This window comes from Chelonia mydas, chromosome 10 (assembly GCF_015237465.2).
Source record: "Chelonia mydas isolate rCheMyd1 chromosome 10, rCheMyd1.pri.v2, whole genome shotgun sequence".
Lineage (NCBI taxonomy): Eukaryota > Metazoa > Chordata > Testudines > Cheloniidae > Chelonia > Chelonia mydas.
Window position 1 is genome coordinate 80,102,905 of NC_051250.2, and position 23,536 is coordinate 80,126,440.

The 23,536-nt window shown below is 43.2% G+C and overlaps 1 protein-coding gene across 1 annotated transcript in view; it reads left to right on the top strand.

The window, feature by feature from the left end:
* Positions 1–23,536, top strand: part of CORO2B (coronin 2B) — a 137,210-nt gene that overhangs the window by 95,285 nt on the left and 18,389 nt on the right. Inside the window, exon 3 of the mRNA XM_037911237.2 lies at positions 14,089–14,205. Within this exon, the coding sequence (XP_037767165.1) occupies positions 14,089–14,205 (117 nt within the window). The remainder of the gene's footprint in view (positions 1–14,088; positions 14,206–23,536) is intronic.

A 23,536-nucleotide genomic window follows, 5' to 3' on the forward strand; every position in this document is an offset into this window, starting at 1 on the left:
ATTGTGAACATATTTTTACAGAGGATTAACTTCTGTATGTGCTGATGGAGTATTTTTATAAGGAAAGAATAAGGGTGATGCGAGGTGTGGCTTAAAAATGTTCAGGTGAACAAAAACCCAGAAATAGACATATGCAACTTTGCCCCATTCTAACTAAGGAATCTGGCAAAGAGGCCCAGAGTTGTTTCATAACTTGTACTTATATAGCACCTTTCATCAGAAACATTAATTTAACATTCTAAATTAACATTTAGAAACATTAATTTAAGCCATGATATGTATCCCTCTGAGGTAGACTGGTATTAGTCTCATTGTACAGTCGGGGAAACTGAGTCACCGAAACACTAGTGATTTATTCAAGGTGAGAGTTGGCAACAGAGCCAGAAATGAGATCTTGACTGTCAGCCCCCTGCTCTCATCACTAGACCATGCTCCCATCCAACTAGAATAAGTAGATCAAAACAGTGTAAAAAATTTGATGGGATTCTTCTGCATTTAGTTACAGGATGTTTGAGCAGGGTGTCTGAGTGTGGAGACATTACATCTAAAATACCATAAAAGGCGGCGGGGGGGAGCAGCTGATCTGATGTTTGTGAAATGAGCTTGTTACATGCAGAATGGCAGGGCACTGTGGGGGGTGTCAACAGGATTCAGCTAGCAGTGTCTCTTGTCATTCTGTCCCTTTGTCACTGGAATTTTACGAGTACTCTCGCTAGGGCAAATTCTGACAGGGAGAGATGTGTAGGTGGCTGCTGGAAAACCTAGACCCAGCAGGGGGAGCATGGGCTCCAAAAAAAAAAGGCAGAGAGGCGACTGAAGAGGAGCAGGAATGGCTGGTGTGGTTTTTCTATGTACTTCCCCAGAGCAAGCAAAGACACCGATGTGCACGCCCTTGTGGAGATTATTCATTCCTCTGCCGTGACCAATCTGTGCAATCGGGTAGCTGCCATTCAGAATACAAGTTCACAATTGCTACTCTAACATTCCTGGAGCCGTGCAATTGTGCCTGTCCGGAGATTGGCAGTTGTGGGGGGTGGATTTCTGCAGTGAACAAGACCTTGGTCTTGGGAGAAGTCTATTTTCCTCAGTTGGCAATGACAGGTGAAGGGAATGCTGTGCTTGACTTGTGGCCACTTCTGTTTATTTTCCAGAGAGCAGATAATACATGAGATTTAGTGATATCATGATATTGTGTCTCATACATGCGACTCCAAAAAAGTCCACAGAATGCAATAGACAGCAACTAAGCAATGAAAAACAAATGCCCGTCTATATTCATGCAGCTGATTCAACGCATGTTTACTTCCATTGACAGCTTAAAGATTAGATATATTTTGCTGCATTTGGCATAACAGAGCGCACTACTAATCTCATTTGTCTTTCTCTATTTAAATTTTCTAAGTGATGTTAATCAAAGCTATGGTTTTACTTTGTTTTGTTTTTTCAAAGTGACAATTCCAACTTTTGTGGCATTATTTGGGGTGATTTTAGCCCTGAAATTCTAATTTGTCCCTATTAACATGGTAAATTAGTTGTGTTCACTTCAAAACCATGTGAGAACTACTTTAATTTTTTTGTTTTCTTTATTTTTGGCTGCAAAGCCATCTTTGCTTAAAAATGAAAACTTTTTCTGCTGCAGAATGGGTTAGTTTTTTTTACTGAGTGATCATATTCTTGAGGAGAAATTCACAAAATTTGGCAAACTTTTGAAGAAAACAGAACAATCTCTTGCATTTTTAACTAGTCTTTGCTTTTGAATATTCACCAGTTCCGTTGTTCCTGGTCTGCAAACCTCCCAATAATCACCCGCCGCAGGAATCCTTACAAGACTAGAATTGACACTCACATGGACAATGAAATGTTCGCAGCATACAATGATCTTTTCATTTGTTTGGCTTCCTGCAAGTCACTACTTCTGCCTGAGTAACCTTCTAATTGGGTCAGGCAGACTGACCCAGATGGATGAGCCTGCAGGGAACGTGCAGGTGCTTTGAATTTCCTTGGCCTTGGTTGACTCCATCCAAGTATGATTCAGATCATGTGACTGACACAGAATCATGATCCTCAGCTCTTAGACGCTACATGTGTAACATGCAAATATATAATAAAGCAGCCCCCCCACCCCCTTCCCAGGGTGAAAACAGTGGTGGAGAAGCTTGCAATAATTTTGGTGTTAGTTATTTTAAAGAAAATAATGTTTCCTGTGGCCTCAGATACATAAATCCGCATTTCTCACGTCCATTATTTACATCACGGAAATTATGCAACAAACCCCAGGTCGTGGGGAAGGTTTGGGGAAAGGTCTAAAATATAGGCTAGGCTACCCTTGAGCTGAAAAAGTCAAGACTGTTGCAGAGCTGTTACCTTGTCTTGTGTCCAACGGTGGCTAATCCCTGATGCTTTGGAGGAAAGGTGCCAAAAAAACCTTATGGTGCAATAGAACATGGGGAGGGGGGAATAGCTCCCTGACCCCATTTGTTGAGCAGCTTGTGCCCTGAATATTCCCTGTTCATCCCCAAAAGGAGCAGAGGGCCCCCCCAGACTTGCTTCTCTCCCCCACCCTCACTTATTGTCTACATGAAGTGCTGGGGAGAACAAGTGAGACAACATGCACCAAAGCACCAGCAGAGAGCGCTGAGCACCCACAGTAAATGCACCAGGCCCCAATTTCCTGCATTCGTGTCTGAGATGGGCACCTCGATGGAGAGCAGCTGGCTCCAGCTGGACCTGGACAAGACGGGGGATGCTTCTGGGAAGAGAGGTGTTGTGAAGAACTCTTTGTATTCACAGCTCCCATCAAAGGCACCCTGCCTTCAAATCTGTACCCAGTCTTGGGCTCCACACTGCACCCACAGACCACAGCAGCAAACACTCCCTGCCATTTGCAGCTGGCCAGCAGAGTGTGTCCAGTCCCACTGGAGGCAGATGTGGCTGCTTCGCACCGTGCATCTGCACCGTCTATGCTGGGCTGCTATTGTTCTCTGCCTAGGCACAACACCGAAAGCCCTGGGGAAGCTCCAGCTTACTCAGAATGCAGCCGCCTGATGGCTGAGCTACACAAGTCCTTGGAAATGCACCGCTGTGGTACACGGCTCTCCCTTCAGTAGGGAGCCAGTGCAATGCAGAGTCAAGGTTACTGCCCTGATCTTCAGAGCTCAGGATTAATTCCATGCAGGAGACCTGATCTCTGCAACCAAATCGTCCCCTGGCAGCTAGAGCAACTACCTGCCAACCAACAGCAGAAGCCCGTGACTCCTGGAGACAAGACTTTTGCCGGAGCTGCGGCAAGAACATGGACTGTTAGGCCCCATTGTTCTTGCTATTATCCAGCCTTCTGGTATCTAGTCTGGCACTTTAATTAGGCCAAATTAGATTCGCTTGGCCATGTAAGCTGTATGTGCCTATCAGCCACATGGTTGCAGTGGGTGGCTCCTTTATAAATACCTAGATAGGGACTCTCCAGAGATGAGGGGACCTGCCCCAAGCAGTGACCTTGTGTATAATCAAAGCTCATCTTGCCCTTCTCTACACTCGCAGGAAGCTTGTTTTCCTCCAAGCGAGTGCAGCAGCCATTGCGAAGCAGGGAAGGAAACGGATTACTCAGCAGAACCACCGTTCGGGTCGTAACTGCCAAATGCAGAGCCATGCATTTCCCTGCCCATGAAATGGCAGCTGGCCTGTTCACATTGCCTGATGCTTCCTGTTCAGATGGCACCAGGTATAGTGATGAACCGCTCTCTCAATGGACTGTCCCCAAACTGACCACGCGTAGAGGGAGAGCATTAACACCTGCTGAAAGGATTGTGCCTGCCTGATGTGAGAATGCAAATCAGTCTGTAAGAGGAGGGAACGTCTACCTGACTGAGATGGGGATGCAGCCGGTTACCAGGGGGGGTTAATCTCGCACCTTTTAAACTGGTGCAACTCTCTGATGCGGAGAAGGCCTTCTTCAATAAGGCAGTATAAACATCTATTTACTCTTTTAACCCAGCCACTAAGGAGGATGTATGTACTGAAGCATTTTCATAGGAAAACTCCTCATCCCCCATTGCCAAGTTGTAACTTTACTAACAAATAAAAATGGTAAGTAGAAAGGATCAACAATTAATGGGAAAATGTCCACTTGGGGAAGAAAGGAATTTTGAGTCATTCTCTCCAGGGTGTTGTTTTTTTTATTCCTATTCTTATTTTTGCCTGGCTTCTCTTCTTGGTTTGTGCACAAGCTTTCAATGCGTTTAGGGTGACCAGATGTCCCAATTTTATAGGGACAGTCCTGATTTTTGGGTCTTTTTCTTATATAGCCTCCTATTACCCCCCACCCACCCAACCACCCCCTGTCCCAATTTTTCACATTTGCTGTCTGGTCACCCTAAATGCATTGGAACGAATGCTGGACAAAAACCATAGCAGTGGGAGTTGCCCGAGTTTTTAAAAGAGGGTGAAAAGTGGTTCATCACTATTACTGACTCTTTACAGAAAGCAAATAGGAATTGGAATATGAGCAACTTGTTTTATTTACAGGCATGTTGGTGGAAAGCAAAATTCTCATGAATATTCATGCTTTTTTATACCAGAAATGACTTATTCAAGCCCAGTTCCTTAAAAAATGGTTGCCCAGTTGGGGAAGCAACGTGTGGCTAATCACAAAACACAACATGCTGATGTATCTGAGGCTGGGTGAATAAATGCAGCACCTCTTTGCAAACACTAGAGGGCATGAGGAAAGGGAGGAAAGTGAAAAGGCAAAGTCATAGCTGTCAACTTGCAGCCTGACTGCAACAAAGCATGTGGTGGCAATCTTCCTGACGACTTGCTTCCTGCAGTCAAAACAACAAATTCCCATATTTACAAGGGAGGGAGGAGCCTTTGTTAAAAGACTTCGTGAACCTTTGAAGCTTCCTTTTTAGTCACAGGATCTGAAGCTCTGACAGACTCCCTTCAAATGAGTCAGACACTGATAATGTCAAAATAGGATTTCCAGTGCAGACTACCCCAATTGAAAATTGCATGTAAGCCCCCAACACTTCCAACAAACCTTTGAAGCCTCAGACTGCTCAAGAGTGAAGCTTCAAAGGAAAAGCGTTTTGTGATGGGCCTAGTGCCTGTGTATGAGTATGCTCGCCTTCCTTTTTCTGCTGTACATTTATACCAGAAAGCTCTATGCAGGTGACAGTTGTCTGTACAGTGGCCACATATTCAAGCTACTGACTGTAGAAAGAAATATGTGAACTGTACAAACTTGGTCTATTAGCTAATGATTTGATTATTAGAGCAGCATTTTAAAATATGTCAAGGGGCTGGAAATGGGTGAGATTTGACGATGCCTATTAAAGTTATTGTTGAAATGGAACTCCTCAAAAGGGCCAGTCTTAAGAAGGCATGTGCAGTTTCCCTGGGCATATTTACACAGAGACTGTCCATCGAAACTGTACTCGATGTATTGGAATAATTACGAAACTCTGTTTTGCCCTTGTCAGTGTTCCAAAGGCACTAAAATTACTAACCATTTCCAAAGCCACGATTCCTTCTTATTCGTCAAGTGGCAAAATGACTGACTTATGTAAGCTGAAAAATTAATTGTCCTTTTCCTCTTCCCCCCCCAAAGACACAATAAAATGAATTCCTTCGCTCCAAAATGATGCTGTTTAATTGCTCTGGTTCCCAGGCAAAAAAATGTGTTGAATGCTTAAAGCTGCTGAAGAATTACTCCTTCAAGTCCCTGTGACGACAAATGTAAAAGCGTACAGGAGCCTACAGGCAAAATCTTACTCAGTAGAGTGCTCCCTGTGTTCTTGTGCTTCCACATTTAAAGGGAAATGATATTTGGGTCACTGAGCTTTAAGTAGCCCAGGGGTTATAGATACAGCTTCATCGTATGATTAGAATTCCACTTGGGCTTAAACCACTGATGCTGACAAGGTTTCCCATGACGAGTGGGAAGTTACAGCAAAGGAAATTGCTGATTTGTATTTATCAGCATTAACCAGACCAGCTTTGTGTATCCGTTATTTTCAAATGTTGCAGAGCACAGGTTCTGAGTGTGTCAGCCTCTCCCCTTTCACCAGCACTGGAAGTGAGAGCAAAAGTGTTGCTAAATCAGATTCTGCCTTTGTTAATATTTCACACATGCACCAAAGTGTCTCTGGGAAAGGGGGGGGGGCATTTTGATGGAGAAGGCAAATGGCCTGCATCAGTTTCAGGGGATGACAATCAGATCCTATGTTCTGGTTTTGTGAAATACCAGCATTATTTTGGTTTAATCAAAAAATTAAATTCTTGCACTGTAATGGTCTCGTAACTGAACTGTGGTTTTGTCCTCCAGAAAGCCTAATGAATTTTGATAAAGAACACGAAGTCTGCTTTGCAAAGAAAATTATTCCGCTAGTTGCTCAGAATTAGTGATTGCTTATTAATGTACACAGTTACAAGATCTGTCCCCTTGGAGTTTAACAGCAGCTGCATAAATTTGTATTTCTTGTAAGCTTTGAAAGGGTGATCTCCAGGCAATGTGCTGTTAATGTCATGCTCATGCTAATATGAAAACAGGAAGAAAGTTAGATTATCCAAAGTGGGGTTGGTAAGTGATGTCTGTTACAGCACTTTATAAATAATAACCCATAAAAGTGTGCTTTGCCTTCCAGTAGTTCACAGCGAGATGACAGGTAGGGCAAAAGGAAGGTCTGAACTGATACTACTGGATGTTACGAGCAAAACACAGCTCCATGCCCACTAATGACGTTGGTTTTTCTGAATCTTGCAAATCTACTGCTCTGCACTCACAAACACACGGACTCCTTCTCTGTGTGCTCAGACCCCAGCCCTGCTGTCAAGAGAGCTCATCAAATAAAATAATTTTTTTTGTGGAAAATGTCAAAGGAGGGGGGAAATCTTTTTTTTTTTTAAATTTTTTTATGGAGGATTTCTTCCCTCCAAATATATTTTCAATTTGGAAATGCTGCTGCGGTGCCTCATGGGAACTATAAGTCAGGTGCCACATGCTGCCATGCTCCTTCATAGGCCGGCACCCCTGGCTGGGCTCCATCTCCCATCGTGCATCATTAATGTGGAGGAGGTGCCTCCTGGGAGTCTCTGGCCATGGGCCGTCATGGCAGATGTAGTCCACCAGAGGAGCTTGGCCCATCGCGGAGAATGGGAGCATGAGGCAGCATTTCTAAAACTCAAATCCCCAGAAAGCTTCTTGGGGAAAACTGAATTCAGTCAAACCCCCAATTTTCCATCGAAAAACAATTTCAGTGAAAAAATCCCAACCCAGGCGTAGCCATAAAGCCTCTAGAAATGCTTTTCCCTACTTCCCACTCCCATACCTTGTTCCTATGGGCTTGGTTCAGGTAGTGATTGTGCTCCAGTGGCTCGCTCTGCCGTCCAAACACAGTCTAAAACACAGGCCATCGCCTCTCGACAAAATGACAGTGGCACCGGTCATTGCGTCAAGCAAGATCCCTGCTTTGAGACCAGTTAGGATGCAGGCCGTGGACAGAAAGAAGGAGCAGGGATGGTTTAATTTTGGGCATTGCCAGCTCTAGGCGATCTTTGCCCACCATCACCAGAAGGGACACAGATAAGTTCTGAGAATAATGTTGGGGGCATTCTCTGGCCTGTAATACACAGGAGGTCAGACTAGATGATCACAGTGGGCCCTTCTGGCCTTGGATGAATGGAATGGGTGAATAGGTTCTCCCACAATACCCGGCAAAAGCATTCATAGAGCGGCACAGTTTGCTAGAGCACTATAAATGGTGGGATAGACCTCCAGAGGTCTGAGTCATTGTGGACACAGGCCCATTACAGCAACTACCTTGTTGTTTAGCAGCATGGTCTCTCTCTCTCTCTCTCTCGCTCGTGTTGGGCTGACTTGAGGGAAGTAACTCCAGGTTGAATCGCTCAAATGAACTCTATAGTGTGGACACATCAGAAGTGAGATAGGAAAGGGGGGGAAAACACATTTATAAAGGAGGTTCCTTATCACAGAATAAAAAGAGGCCATTTCTTCATTTTACAACATTTCAGTGGCTTAAAGGGACGAAATCAGTGGATCACACCCACCAGCAGAGGGGCTTCCTTGGATGGCAGTATGCTGTGCCCCTCAAAGCTCCTCCAGTAGGGCTCTGCCAAAGGTGTGGCCAAGAGCAGTGCTGAACTCGGTCTGTTCTCAGCTGATGCAACGGAACCTAGGGCTGTTTCATTCAAGCACAAACTGGAGCAACAGGCGGCTGGTCCTAGAATATAAGGAGGCAAAAAGTCACCTTCCTGCAACCTCCTCTATCCCCCTGTTCCGGCACTGAGCCTGCGTTGTAGGAATGGCCTACTGGGGCCATAGAGCAGTGCGCAGAAAGAAAGGAAATGGATTGTGTATCCTCTGGTTTCAGAGTAGCAGCCGTGTTAGTCTGTATTCGCAAAAAGAAAAGGAGGACTTGTGGTACCTTAGAAACTAACAAATTTATTTGAGCCTAAGCTTTTGTGAGCTACAGCTCACTTCATCGGATGCATTCAGTCACATGCATTATGCTCAAATAAATTTGTTAGTCTCTAAGGTGCCACAAGTACTCCTTTTCTTTTTGTGTATCCTCTGTTTCTCTTAAGATCACTGTCTTTTGACAACAGAAAGGCAAAGATTTGGGGGGAAGATTCACCCAGCTGCAATGACTTAATCTCCATTCTTCATCTTAAATCTTTGTGGCCTTTATATTCTCTATGATGGCAAATATATATATATATGAGCTGGATTCCCACACTACTGTATCAGTGGAGTCTCTCCTGACATGATTCAGGTTAGACTGGGAAGAGAATCAGGACCTTCATTTTTACTATAACTGGGAAGACCGGTGGGGAAGGGGGTGCAATCAAGCAGTTCACTTTTTCTGGTACTCCTAGAAGGCTCCAGCAGTTGCCAACGTGTTTAGTGCCTTTATAACCCAGGTAGAGAGAGAGGAGCAATTTAGGAAAGCAAACAGGCGGCTTGGCTGCTATCCAGCATCAGCACTTTTCAAACTCTCCCAGCGCCTGTCTGGAGGCCTGACAATGTCATGGGGAAAATGTCCAAAGGTTTACTTGGTTTTAGTCCTAAAAATCTGAACAGATTTCTTATATCACTAATGAACTCAGACCAGAGTTCCCTGGGAATTAACCATCCTTAATTCTCTCAGTCATTGGTTAATCCCTAGGAAATATCCAGTACACTGATCATTATTGCTTAATTAAAATGGAATTACCAGACAGTCAGAATGGTAAGTACAGGTATTGGCTTAAGAAAGCATATTAGCTTAGGGGGAATCCATGAAATGTCTGAGTTTGACCCATTAGATTGCTCTGGTAGTTCAGAGGCAGCAGCATAAAATTAAGACCTTTGGAGTAATCCAAGTGACCCACAATCAGAAACACCTAATTGGAATCTACCCTAAAGGAACAGGAGTTTAGCCCTGTATCTTTCAACAGTTCCATCCTCTCTTTCTTTAAATCCTCACCTGCCACAATGGAAATTGGGCCTAATGTAGGTTAAATTCACTTTGGCTGCTATCAGTCACTGAAGTAAAAATGAAGCGTGTGCCATATGGTTAGGGAATTTGCCTAACATGCCCTAATTAATAAGAGGCTCATAAATCAGAAATCAATGTAGCATTAAGTGCTCATCCTAGGGAAGCTAAAAGGGTATAATCCTGTAGCTGTTATGCTCATGGATATTAATGAATGTTTATAAAGGATTTCATTAAAGGGCAAAGGGAAACTGCTGAAAATGACCCTATTATTGCAACAGTGATGTATCTGAATATGTCCATTTGTTCATGTATTGAAAGTAATGAGCAGATGCAGAAGTTTTTTCTCTTTACCTTGGTAACTGAAAATGACACAGATAATAAACTCTCCTGTGTTGCAAGAATAGCTTAACTCTGGCCTTATATGTAGGCTTGGCAGAATTGAATTTTTATAATTTTGAGAGATAATATCAATGTTTCTTTTAAAGCATTTTTTCTATTTTTATCGATTTTTTTAAAAAAAAATTTATTTTGACAGTTGTGGGAAATTGAGGGTAGTATAAACAATAATTATTTAATGACGGACATCGAGATTCAAAACGTTAAAGCTTTTGTAACCATTCAAACACAAATTGTCAACACCGCATATCAAAATACACAAAGTAAATATCCTTATATCAAGCTCTAACAAGTTCTCAAGCAGTGTTTTTCTTACATGGCCTTGCTGTACATTTCAATTCTCATTGATGGAAATGTTTTTTCTTTGGCTTGTGTGTGTACAGTGAAATTGAGATTTACCAACATTTACAGATAAAAATCGAATCCTGCCAAGCCTGCTGATGCGTTGTGTTGGAATGATCGGTTCATTGAAACCATATTGTTGAATTCAGTTAAAACCTTCATTGAATTAAACAAACAGAACACAAAGTGTTAAAATGTCCTTTGAAAACAAGAAAGCAGACACTAAAATTAAGCTGATTGCAATGCACTAATCACTCTGGTTTTTAATTTGACCATTTCTGCTGTTCTGATTTCTGTTTTTGAAGAGAGGTTTGTTCACATGATGCAGGTTGCTACCATCTCCTACTGCATTCTAAAAAAATCAAATCAAATCGGAAATAACCTTGAACATCAGGCATTGGGTAAAGGGAATAGGAGACAGTACATCAGCTGGAAATTATTGCTGTGAGGTATGGACATTATATACTAGCTTCTTTTTCCTACCTTCTCCTATGTTCTTGTCTGTCTTTCTACTTCTGCAGAGTTATTACTGGAACTGGTTGAAAATCTCTCTTTTTTTTTTTTTTTTTGCCAAAATGTTTTTCCAACAAAAAATGGCTTTTGGATTAAATGAAAACTTTTGCAAGCATTTCTATTTTCTGTTGAAATGCTCAGGTTTTTGTCCAGTCACGTGCGTAAGTGCCGCATCTGAGTGCTCAAACATCTCCCTGATACATCACCAGTAAATGACTGGATGTCTTGTGCTTCTTTTCCAGATGACTTTTTGTGTAGTAAATTGGCCAAATTTGCAGATATTTTGGTGCCCTGGCATTTTGCATTCCAGTTCAACATGGTATTTTCTATCAGAAATGCCCATCTTTTCCTTTAGGTGCTCTGAATAATGACTAATAGCAATCATTGGTATTACTGGTGCATGTGTTAAATCTTTGGGTATAGAATCTTCGTACAGTGGTTGGCATCCTGTTACCTGATTGGGGCTCTCTAGGTTCTACTGAAATACACATGATAAAACCTCTAGAAATGCCCATTCATATTCTACCCTAAAGCAAGCTGAAGGAATTGTTCTGTGTATGACAGAATTTCTCTTGGCTGGTGATGGTAGGAAATCAATGTACAGTATTAGCTGCTGCTTTTACTGGGGTTTTGTTCCTAGAATAAAGCAGACATTCCAGTCTGTCTCTTGGACCCAAGGCTAGACTTGTTTATAACTGGTATCTGTGCTCCTTTCTGTAGCCACAGTGGCTGTGATGTAGTAGAAGCAGTGAGACCATCACAGCAAGAGCCAAGACTCCCCGGCAATTAACAGACTAGCTCAGTGGGGACAAATTAATTCAAATAATCTCCCCAGGAGGCAGTGTCTGAAGAGCAAACCCCTCTGTCTGGCATGTCAGTATCTGACCTCTCACAGTTGTCCACACTCCCAGGGAATCCAACTGCAACCCCTCAAACCAAAACAAGGCGATCTACATGGCAGCCCTGGCTGAAACACTATACCATTCTTCCCTCCCTTTGTGTTACAGTGGATTACAAAATACTCACCAGCTGCCTGGGTATTTGCTGAACTATTACAGTAGGAGGCTATGAATCTGCTTCACAGATGTTTGCTTTACTGGTAGATTACTGAAACCAAGGACTTACCCATGTGCATTTCTTTGTTCACATTAAATGAAGCCAGGAGCTAAATACTTGAAGGTCAGTACTGAAAGTGCTATTAAATATTTAGTGTACTGTATTTAGCATTCTGACCTATCTTGTTTTCAAGCCTTAAAAAAGCTTGACACCACCTCCTAGTGGACATAAGAAGCCCATACATTAAGATCTGAAATTTCAGCGTGGCTTTACAAAAAGAGAACAAAGGAAAAAGAAATGTCTGCAAGTCTTATGCCCTAATTAAGAGACCAGACAGACAATCCCTTGGCTGCTGTACACAGACCATTTTAGACCGAGCAGCATGTAGAATAGTTTTATACACTCAGTAAGCAAAGACTGGGGAATTTTTTTACAATTCCACTGGGGAGAAGAAACTAACACAAGAGACTGATGTGCATTAATAGATCTGTGTGCTGTAGTCACCAAGTGAACTGTGCATTTTAAAAATCTTTCAGCTTTCTGTCTGCAAATAGAGGATAACATAGGGTTGTGCAAATAACTGACTTTTTGGTTTAGTGGACAGAGCAAGAAGATGGGGGTGGGGGGACTCTGTGTCGAAACAAAAAATTTTTTAAAAAAGTTTCCTTTAATTTTTGATGTTTTTAAACCTTTTTTTAGAATGTTTTTTTAAAATATAATTGAGTGATTTCCAAAATGAAAAGTCAGATTTTCTTTCAAAACGCTGAAATGAACCATTTTGACAATTATTAAACTTTTTATTTGACAGAAACAATTTGCAAAAATGGACACAAATTCATGAATTGTTTTGGTCATCCCGAATCTGCATTTCTCAGCAAAAAATAAACAAACCCCCCTGCAAAATAATGGTTTGCACAAGAAAATTTCACTCATCTCCAGAAAAAAAAGATGATTCCTAAAAGTTTTCCCAGTGGAGAGAAATCACATTCTAAGGTGCAAAGTGGTTATTACACTTTCAGTGTTCCTATTCTCTAAGCTACTATATGTGGTTATCTAGCATATTTAAAAACAAAAACAAAAAAACATGTCATGCTCAATATGACTTCAGAAGTTCGGGTAGAAGGAAGGACCCCAAGATCCAATTATCAATTTCATGAGTGTACCCTCATGCTATCGTAAATGTTCCTCACCAGAAATTTCTATTGTAAATTGTTTCCTTTCCCCCAGAGAGTTTAGTAACTTCCACGGGCAGTTGAGAACTTAGGCACTAAACGAGTGGATTTTATTTTTATTTATTATTTTCCAGTTACGATGCAACTAGCAGCCTACCTCTAAGAGCATTTACAATGATATCAATAAAAGCATTAGTCCGTCAGACTTCTCCTAATTAATGCAAACCCATCAGCTAAACAAACCCTGAAGCCTCTTCACACAATTCCATTAGAAAGAGGCTAAAGCCTGTACAAAGTGTTACACTGCAGAATCGAAGGCTGTTGTGCAGCTAAAGGGAAAGGCATTTGTTGTATTTGTTTCTTTATTTATGAATAGTTTAGCAGTAGTTGCTGGGAGTGTCCTAGAATGGAAAGAATAGGAATCTTTTCCTCTGGAAAGCAAGAGGAAGTATAAAATTGTAGCACTGACCTCAGCATGGCTGATATCTGGTTTACCATGAAATATAAGCGGTCCAGGTCATTACAGCAAGCATCTATTTTTGCATCTCAGATGCATATTTGTCCTCATGGTAATGGTGTTTGAATTGACCCTACCCAGTAATGCATTTATTCTTTCAATTTACCCTGGTGATTCACACACACACACCCCCAACTAAATCAATCTCATGAATCAAACAGAAAATGTCAAACTCTCATCCTACATCTTTCACTGTAACTGTAATACATCTGCATGTTATAGGAGTTTGAACCCAAAGAAAGCTTTCTTTCTCCTCAAAGCCATCTCTTTGTTTCAAGCTAGTTCTCGGTAGCACCTTTTGATCATTGTAGAGATGCCATGCTGTAGAATTGCTAGGAGTTATTGGTAATATCCTGAGGAAATCAACATCATTTAGATTTGTTTTGCACATTTAACCAGGCACGTACGAACCACAGAGAAGTAGGAGAAAATGAAATCTGATCTCTGAAGCAAGCCACAGAGAAAGCTGAGTTACTAAAAAGCCTGTCCTCTTTGCTGACGTTTGAGTTACGTAAATGAGCTGTGTATTCTCTCTTAACATGAGTTTACTTCTTAAGATGACTAGAATTGTTGCTGATCCTGTATTTCTCCTTTACAGACTGGTCGGATTGAACCAAACTACCCAAAAGTCTGCGGTCACCAGGGCAACGTGCTTGACATCAAGTGGAATCCTTTTATCGAAAACATCATAGCTTCTTGCTCAGAAGACACCTCGGTGAGTAAAAATGATTTGAGCTGATGTCTCCTTTGACATAAAATCATCAGCGGGAGCAGAATGTGAACATCCTGCATTCCTCTCAGAGGGTGGCAAAAGCACTTTGTCAAGCTTATAGGGTTATCATGGGCTCCATCTGTCCTGAGTGAGTCACACCATGCTCACTTTATTGGCATGTAATTTTTGGCTCCTGTCGTGGGGTTGGGGGAAGGTACCAACAATGAAGCAACAGAAACATTTGTACTGCCAGGGATCTAATATTAGAGAGTTGGGACACTGGCTATCTTGCAGAGTGTGTATGTGGGTGAGAGAGAGAGAGAGAGAGAGAGATTTCTTTTTAAAGGTTAAATAGTCACATATACAAAAATTTGAAGTGACTGGATGAGGCGACTAGCAATATGCCCCGACCGTGACTCTTAACTGGTGTTTTGTTGGTTCCGCCATCTTGATTTGGATTTTTCTAAAGGGTTTTTGTCACTCTGGTTTCTCGTCCTTTCTCTGAGGGGCAGAACTTGGTTCGTGATCCTTGAGGAAGAAGGGCATTCAACGGAGGGATTTGATGGACAGCTTGTGGGAATGGGCTGTAATCCCAGGGGGCCATATGGAAGAAGGTCCAGAAAGGAGAGGGGGGAGATATTCATACAGCTTGGCTGGAGGGAGGAGGTGGGAGAGGAGGGAGCAGAGACAGATGAGCAAAAAGGCAGGAGGCAACAAAGCAACTTGAATTGGTGTCACAAAGTAGTGACTTCCCCATCTCTTCATCCATCACCGGGGGTCATCAGTGACCGAGGTGACCTAGGAGAGACAGCCTCCTTCTCCCGCACACAAACACCTGGCCTTGTGCATTTTCCCCCACTGTATTAAATGCGGGTAGTGCTGCAAGCTAAAGACAGGTCAGGGGAACGGCCCCAGTAACCACACGGAGGGAGGAGGGGAGAGCGGAGTCGCTTTGGAAGAAACAAATACTTGAGACACAAATCACCCACAAGCTATTTCCAAACCTTGGAATGATTTCTAGGGGCTTCTGATTCAGCCTGCTGAGAAGGGGGGCTCAGGCCAAGCCACTGGCTGTGTGTGAGAGAAGGAGATGTTCCCTGCTCGCATGGTTGTGGCAATTTCTGAACTCTCCTTTTCCATTCACAAGAGCTCCTGTTCAGATGTCTTCCCCACACCCATCACCTTTCCTGTCTCTCCCTAGCTCATAAGGTTTCCTGCACTGAAGCATCCACATTCATCATCCATCTATAGATACTACGAACAGCAGGTATCCTCCACCTCCTGTGAGAAACGTTAAGGGGGAAGGAAGAGGAAAGGGTATTCTCCTGTTTCAAACCTCTTGCCTATTTTCCCCTTCCCAGGAGCGCTCCTCCTTCCCCAGTCTAACAGATTCTGCCAGCACAGGGAGGGTCCTGAGCCAAAGGCAGACCACACTGCCCCTCCTGTAAAGCCCTAACCGAATTCCTGTGTCTGACCTGACTTTGTCAAGGCCATCAGCATCCTCGCAAGGGGAGGTGTGGCTTCAGTGCGTGGCTGGTGCAGACAAGCTGGGGCCACCTGGCAAAGTTCCTTGGGTCTCCACACTAGGCAGCTGAAAGAGGAACGGGGCCCATGTTCCATGCAGGCTGGTGGGAAGAAGAGACTGGTAGTTGTTAAGACTGCTGAAGGGAACTGGCATGTGCAGAAAGGAGGGGGACGGGAGACCTAGGGGAAGCAGGTCTGTTCAACTGGTAAAAGCTGGAGTAAATTGGAAGGCTCTGGAGCTGTGTGCTGCAGTTTACGTGGCTTGTGTTAGCCTTTCTGTTGTCTTTCTTTATGCCCCCTAGAAAACAGACACGGGTGTTTAAGTGCTTCTGATTTTAACTGTGAAATTTTAAATGACACATTTATGCAGCTTACAATGAGCTCTGACCCGGTGTTTTATGTAAAGCTGGTGCTGTTTCTGGCTGAATCCAGTTCCCTCTGCTCTACAGTGATGTCATTTATCGTTGTAGTAGTGTTCTTTTTATAGCCATGCTGCAGATAAGCAGTAGGGCTGTGAACAAGGATGTCTTGTTTCCACCCAACAGCTATTATTAATCCTTCTTACTATCAAAGACCACAGGGGCTGCAACTATTCTAGTGTCTAGAGCTCTATCACGTAAGAGGGGGGAAAGGTAGTCTTACAATGTGGTGAAGGCTGACCAGGCCGTCTTTATGTGGCTGCTGTTTGCCTCCACTTCATTGTTTTCTGGATACTAACATCTCCCTCTGGAATAGTGCATTGCACTAAGAAGCTGCCTTTGTACAAAGTAGTGTGTGAAAGTTTAGTTCCTTCTACAGAGCAGAGATGGGAATCTGTGGTGACCTAGTTCTTATTGGTTACAGTTCTGCCTCTGTAGATCTTATAACATCTCTATATATCAGAGAGACAAGGTCGGTGAAGGAATATCTTTTATTGGGCCAACTTGTGTTGGTGAAAAAGACAAGCTTTTGAGCTACACAGAGCTCTTATTAGTTCTGAAAAATGGGGGAGAAAATCAGTTTGGGTAGAACCGAAATTGAATTTTTTTGGACTTTTTGGTAAATCAAAAAGTCTGGTCAAGTCAAATGTTTGTTTCAGGCATTTTTAACCTTTTTTAATAAAAGAAGGAAATGAAGGGGTAGATCAGGGATCGGCAACCTTTGGCATGCGGCCCATCAGGGAAAACCCCTAGTGGGCCAGGCTGGTTTGTTTACCTGCCGCAGGTTCGGCCGATCGCAGCTCCCACTGGCCTTGGTTCACCATCCGCCTGAAGCTGCTGAATCCAGACCCCCTCCCGCCCCGCGCATTTTAAAGGGGAGTCAAAAGGATGTTAAAGCACTGCACAGCTGACTCACTAATCCACATTACTTTGATACCTGTTGTACCATTTGTTCTGTAGCTTGCCAAGGGTCAGATTCTGCTCTCAGATCCACTGTTGTAAATCTGGGGTAACCCCGTTAACCTGGATATTCAGTGGTGTAAATGTCAGAATTTGGCCCAGCAGGTTCAATCTCTGGAATTTAGCATAATCACTGGAATATACCTGGGACATGAGATTAAAATGCCAGCAGGCTCAACCGGCCTGAAGTCAAGCTTTCCCTCTGGACCTTACCCATCATTGGCATAAACACTTTTGTTTTACTGCTTTTTATAAAGTATCTAGGGATTTTTATGAATGCTGGAAGCACGTCAGTTAATTTGCCAATTCCTTTCCCACTTAAACACCATGGGCCTGATTCCAGTCTCCCTTGTGCTGGTGTAAATCTGGAGTAACTCCATTTAAAAAACCAACCTTCCACACAAACTTTCTCCTGGCTGGACTTTACAAAAACTAGACAAGCCATTTACAACACACACTTTGCTTCATTACAAAAGAAAAAGGACACTAAACTATCCCCACTACTACATGCCACAAGGGGCCAAAACAGTGGTTCCCTTAACCCACCCAGCAATATTGTTAATCTATCCAACTATACTTTTAGCCCAGCAGAAGAATCTGTCCTATCTCGGGGCCTCTCCTTCTGCTCCTCCACCCCCACGAACATGATACAGTTCTGTGGTGACCTAGAATCCTATTTTCGATGTCTCCGACTCAAGGAATATTTCCAACACACCTCTGAACAACATACTAACCCACAGAGACCTTTCTACCAACACTACAAAAAGAAGGATTCTGGGTGGACTCCTCCTGAAGGTCGAAACAACAGACTGGACTTCTACATAGAGTGCTTCCACCGACGTGCACGGGCTGAAATTGTGGAAAAGCAGCATCACTTGCCCCATAACCTCAGCCGTGCGGAACACAATGCCATCCACAGCCTCAGAAACAATTCTGACATCATAATCAAAAAGGTCTGACAAGGGAGGTGCTGTTGTCATCATGAATAGGTCAGAATATGAACAAGAGGCTGCTTGGCAGCTCTCCAACACCACTTTCTACAAGCCGTTACCCTCTGATCCCACTGAGGGTTACCAAAAGAAACTACACCATTTGCTCAAGAAAATCCCTGAAAAAGCACAAGAACAAATCCGCGCAGACACACACCTGGAATCCTGACCTGGGGTGTTCTATCTGCTACCCAAGATCCATAAACCTGGAAATCCTGGACGCCCGATCATCTCAGGCATTGGCATCCTGACAGCAGGATTGTCTGGCTATGTAGACTCCCTCCTCAGGCCCTACGCTACCAGCACTCCCAGCTATCTTCGAGACACCACTGACTTCCTGAGGAAACTACAATCCGTCGGTGATCTTCCTGAAAACACCATCCTGGCCACTATGGATGTAGAAGCCCTCCACACCAACATTCCACACAAAGATGGACTACAAGCCGTCAGGAACAGTATCCTCAATAATGTCATGGCAAACCTGGTGGCTGAACTTTGTGACTTTGTCCTCACCCATAAGTATTTCACATTTGGGGACAATGTATACCTGCAAATCAGCGGCACTGCTATGGGTACCCGCATGGCCCCACAGTATGCCAACATTTTTATGGCTGACTTAGAACAATGCTTCCTCAGCTCTCGTCCCCTAACGCCCCTACTCTACTTGCGCTATATTGATGACATCTTCATCATCTGGACCCATGGAAAAGAAGCCCTTGAGGAATTCCACCATGATTTCAACAATTTCCATCCCACCATCAACCTCAGCCTGGACCAGTCCACATGAGAGATCCACTTCCTGGACACTATGGTGCTAATAAGCGACGGTCACATAAACGCCATCCTATACCGGAAACCTACTGACCGCTATGCCTAAGTACATGCCTCCAGCTTTCATCCAGACCACACCACATGATCCATTGTCTACAGCGAAGCTCTACGATACAACCGCATTTGCTCCAACCCCTCAGACAGAGACAAACACCTACAAGATCTCTATCAAGCATTCTTACAACTACAATACCCACCTGCGGAAGTGAAGAAACATTGACAGAGCCGGAAGAGTACCCAGAAGTCACCTACTACAGGACAGGCCCAACATAGAAAATAACAGAACGCCACTAGCCATCACCTTCAGCCCCCAACTAAAACCTCTCCAACGCATCATCAAGGATCTACAACCTATCCTGAAGGATGACCCATCACTCTCACAGATCTTGGGAGACAGGCCTGTCTTTGCTTACAGACAGCCCCTCAACCTGAAGCAAATACTCACCAGCAACCACACACCACACAACAAAAACATTAACCCAGGAACCTATCCTTGCAACAAAGCCCGTTGCCAACTGTGTCCACATATCTATTCAGGGGACACCATCATAGGGCCTAATCACATCAGCCACGCTATCAGAGGCTCGTTCACCTGCACATCTACCAATGTGATATATGGCATCATGTGCCAGCAATACCCCTCTGCCATGTACATTGGCCAAACTGGACAGTCTCTACGAAAAAGATTAAATGGACACAAATCAGACGTCAAGAATTATAACATTCAAAAACCAGTCGGAGAACACTTCAATCTCTTTGGTCACTCGATTACAGACCTAAAAGTGGCAATTCTTCAACAAAAAAACTTCAAAAACAGACTCCAACGAGAGACTGCTGAATTGGAATTAATTTGCAAACTGGACACCATTAAATTAGGCTTGAATAAAGACTGGGAGTGGATGTGTCATTACACAAAGTAAAACTATTTCCCCCATGTTTATTCCCCCCACTCCCCACTGTTCCTCACACATTCTTGTCAACTGCTGGAAATGGCCCACCTTCATGATCACTACAAAAGGTTTTTTTTCTCTCCTGCTGGTAATAGCTCACCTTACCTGATCACTCTGGTTACAGTGTGTATGGTAACACCCACTGTTTCATGTTCTCTGTGTATATAAAATCTCCCCACTGTATTGTCCACTGCATGCATCCGATGAAATGAGCTGTAGCTCACGAAAGCTTAGGCTCAAATAAATTTGTTAGTCTCTAAGGTGCCACAAGTCCTCCTTTTCTTTTTCCATTTGCTCTACAACTGGTGTAAATGTGGGGGCAAGGCAGGCCTATGTGTTTCTGTTTATATCAGTATTGACCAGCCACGCTGGAGTGGAAGACCCTCTTCATATCTTGCCCATTCGAGTAGCTGATTAATACTCAGTAGCTTGGATTTTGTGGTATATAGATGTCTCTCCTTGCACACTTTCTCCGTACTGCAAATCTCCCGTGGTTCTTAGGATCATCTGTTTGATTCAAATTAGATTTTTCAAGTCTTCTATATATTGTCCTTATCTTTCAATTCGTCTTTCATTCTCTTTGTACCATCTCATTTGGTGCAATCCAGAGATCAATGCCTTATGCATCTTAAAGTAGAAAACATCCAGGGCCGGGCTCAAAACATATGCATTCTACAGCTGGTTTTGTGGCTCCTCCACTGTGGATCAGAGAACTAACAAGTTCAGGGCTATACTCCAGCGTGTCCTCTCCTCGCAGACCGTCGGTCCTGTTTGATAGGCTGTGGTACTGACTGTCCAGGTGGCATGCTCCATTCTTTCCTCACACTACCCTCAAATTAGCCCAATGAGATGCACCATTTCTGTCCTGTCAGAGATGACGATTTTTACAGCTTCATTTTTGTCTACCTGCAAGTAGCCTGAGCCTTTTTGTAACCATTTCTCTGACTCGCATGTTATGCACTCCATCAGGCACAGATAAAACAGGCTTCTTGCAAATATTTTATCGAGTGCATTGGATCAGCTTTGCCAGTAACACTCTGGAAAATTGCCTCTTGAAGATTCAAACACTGTCCCATTAGCTTGAGAATAGCTCTCCACCAAACTCGTTATCAAATGGGTCCCCACAATACCACTGCCTTCTCCCCTTAGCTTCTCTAATTGCCTAGTGCTCACCCTGAATTCTCTCGAGTGATACCAAATACCAGAATTCTCCAAAATGTAACCAACTCTCCTTTTTAAAAAAAAAAAAAAAAAATCCTTCAACTTGCTCTCCCGCCTGCTCTCTGTCACCATCGCTGCCCTATTTATCATCCTGTCCCGTTTCCAGTTCACCCAGCCTTCAGCTCATACAGCTGGTCCTCCTGGCTCCTCTCACTCCCGCTGGGCCTAAATCCAGCCATGTGTTATGACGGAGACTCTTATTTCTTGATCTTTCTGAGCATATTAATTTGTCTTTCTAAATCTGAAATCTGATCTCCATTCTGCAGCTAAATAAGGGGGATGCTCTTTGTTTTTTTGTGAGCCTTATCTCATCGGGTCTTCACATGAATGAAGCAAAATGCAGGGCTATTTAAGAAAGGTGCATTCCTTGCTTTCATTCTTGCCTCATTTAGGTCTTTAAAAATTAAAAGAAGCCAGTTTATTTCCTTGCTTCTCCTCCCGAATCAGGGTGGCGAAAAGGCACTTTTTCTTTTCTGAGTTCTTGCAATACCTTCTTGATGACAAAATGTAAGGAATAAAATTGCATGATTTCGCAACGAATGCACCTTGTTAGCAAAGCTTGCACTTGCCAAGAACTTCAGGAAAACAAACAGAACTAAATGTTCCTCTCTTTACTTTTGTGTTGATAACACCGGCAATAAACTTTGCCATCCATGCAGTGTGTGTACAGTAAATGTCAGCCGTGTTTTGCTGCCTATCTACCAAAGGAGTAAATATTTCTCATTCTTCTCTGCCTTGTCCTAAGGATGTATCCTAACTCCAGGGAACTGATGCAGGAAGTTGTGAACAATGTATTAAACAAAATCTCCCCAGAGCTGAGAGAGAAATGCAGGACACGTGATGCTGCAGTTTGCTGTGTGCTGTACAAAAAGAAGCACAATCTCTTGTTGTATCTGCCAAGATGCAACAGGGGGGCAGGGAGGGGGGGCTGTGACACTGCCACCAGCCCTAGTTATCTCAAGGTGAAAATAGTGGCAATACTTCTAGTGTTTTTTAAATAAAGTATTTTCCCTCTGTAAAGATGACTCAAAGAATCCAGCTGTTTTCAAGGGAGAGTCTCACTGAATCTCAATGAATCCTTCTGTTGAACCAGTGAAATAGCCTTTAACATCCTAGCTAAACTTTAGAATAATTTATTTCTAATCTTTCTCTCTTGAGTTTGTGTTTGTCCTACTTGATAGATCTCCCCCACCCCAATCCCCAAAGATATGTTGCCTGTTTTATAGTCAGAGGCCAGCTAAAATGGCTGCTTGTATTGGAGCTGCTCCTCCCAATCAAGTAATAGCAAAACTCACCTAGACGTCACCGAGAACAGGGCTGCTGAACCCTTTGGGCTCGGTCAGAGTAGTGGCTTTGGAAGAAGGTGACTCCTTTACTCCAGCAGAACTTCCCCAGGGCTAGAAAAGGAGACACCAACCCGTGACCTTCTCTTGTTCTGGTATCTGTTTGGCACATCTTTACCGCTATCAGCTCAATTCATTGTGGCTTTCTTGGCATGACAAGCGATACATGTGTTGGCAGAGTATAGGGAAAAGCCAAGAGTGTCTGTCAGGAACCAGGGCGACGTGCTATGTTTGGAGGTTGATCAGGTGTCCATTTATCATTACTGTCCATTCCAGATCTGCCAGTCACCTGGATAATATAGAAAGAAAAACTACATTGAAACATCCTTCAAGTCCTTTTCTCAATCTGCCTTCCTGGACTCTGACAGGGGAGGCAAAAAGCAAACTAAATTGATTGTATAATGCATGTGATGTTACCTGTCTGTTTTAATGGGAACCACTTAATTCTGCTGTAATATGGAGCTGCTATGAGCAATACGCTTTGCACATGGGATGAAAGCATTCAATAGGAGCAGTCTGTGGTCAGGTGGGAAAATAACTAGAGTGCAGTGATTTAACCTGCTGATCTGAAATATGCGAGTGTATGTGCAAGACCTGCTCTCATCTTGAAGTCCTTAGTACTGATTCCTTAAGAAGGTTATGTGAGACAAATTGGATTGACTTTTCCTTCCTGTGACATGTTTGTGCAGATAGGGGGATGGTGTCTTTTTTAACTGCTGTTTTTAGAGTATTCTATTTCCTGCCCCTTTCAATAACTGGCTTGTCTTTTGCTGTCGACTATGGGCAGAACTCTGAAAAATTTGTGCTATTAGCTCTCTGATAGCCCCATTGAATTCAATGGAATTCATAGATTCATAGATATTAAGGTCAGAAGGGACCATTATGATCATCTAGTCTGACCTCCTGCACAACGCAGGCCACAGAATATCTCCCATTATTTACAGGACTAGATCTTGTATGTGATCTTCATTGAAAAGAATCAGGTATTGACTGCTTTCTAGGGCCAGATAACTACTGGGGAGTGGAGCGGGGATGAAGGAGAAAGAAGGAGGGAACAAACATGCACATGGGCATGAAGGGATGACACAACAGTGTTG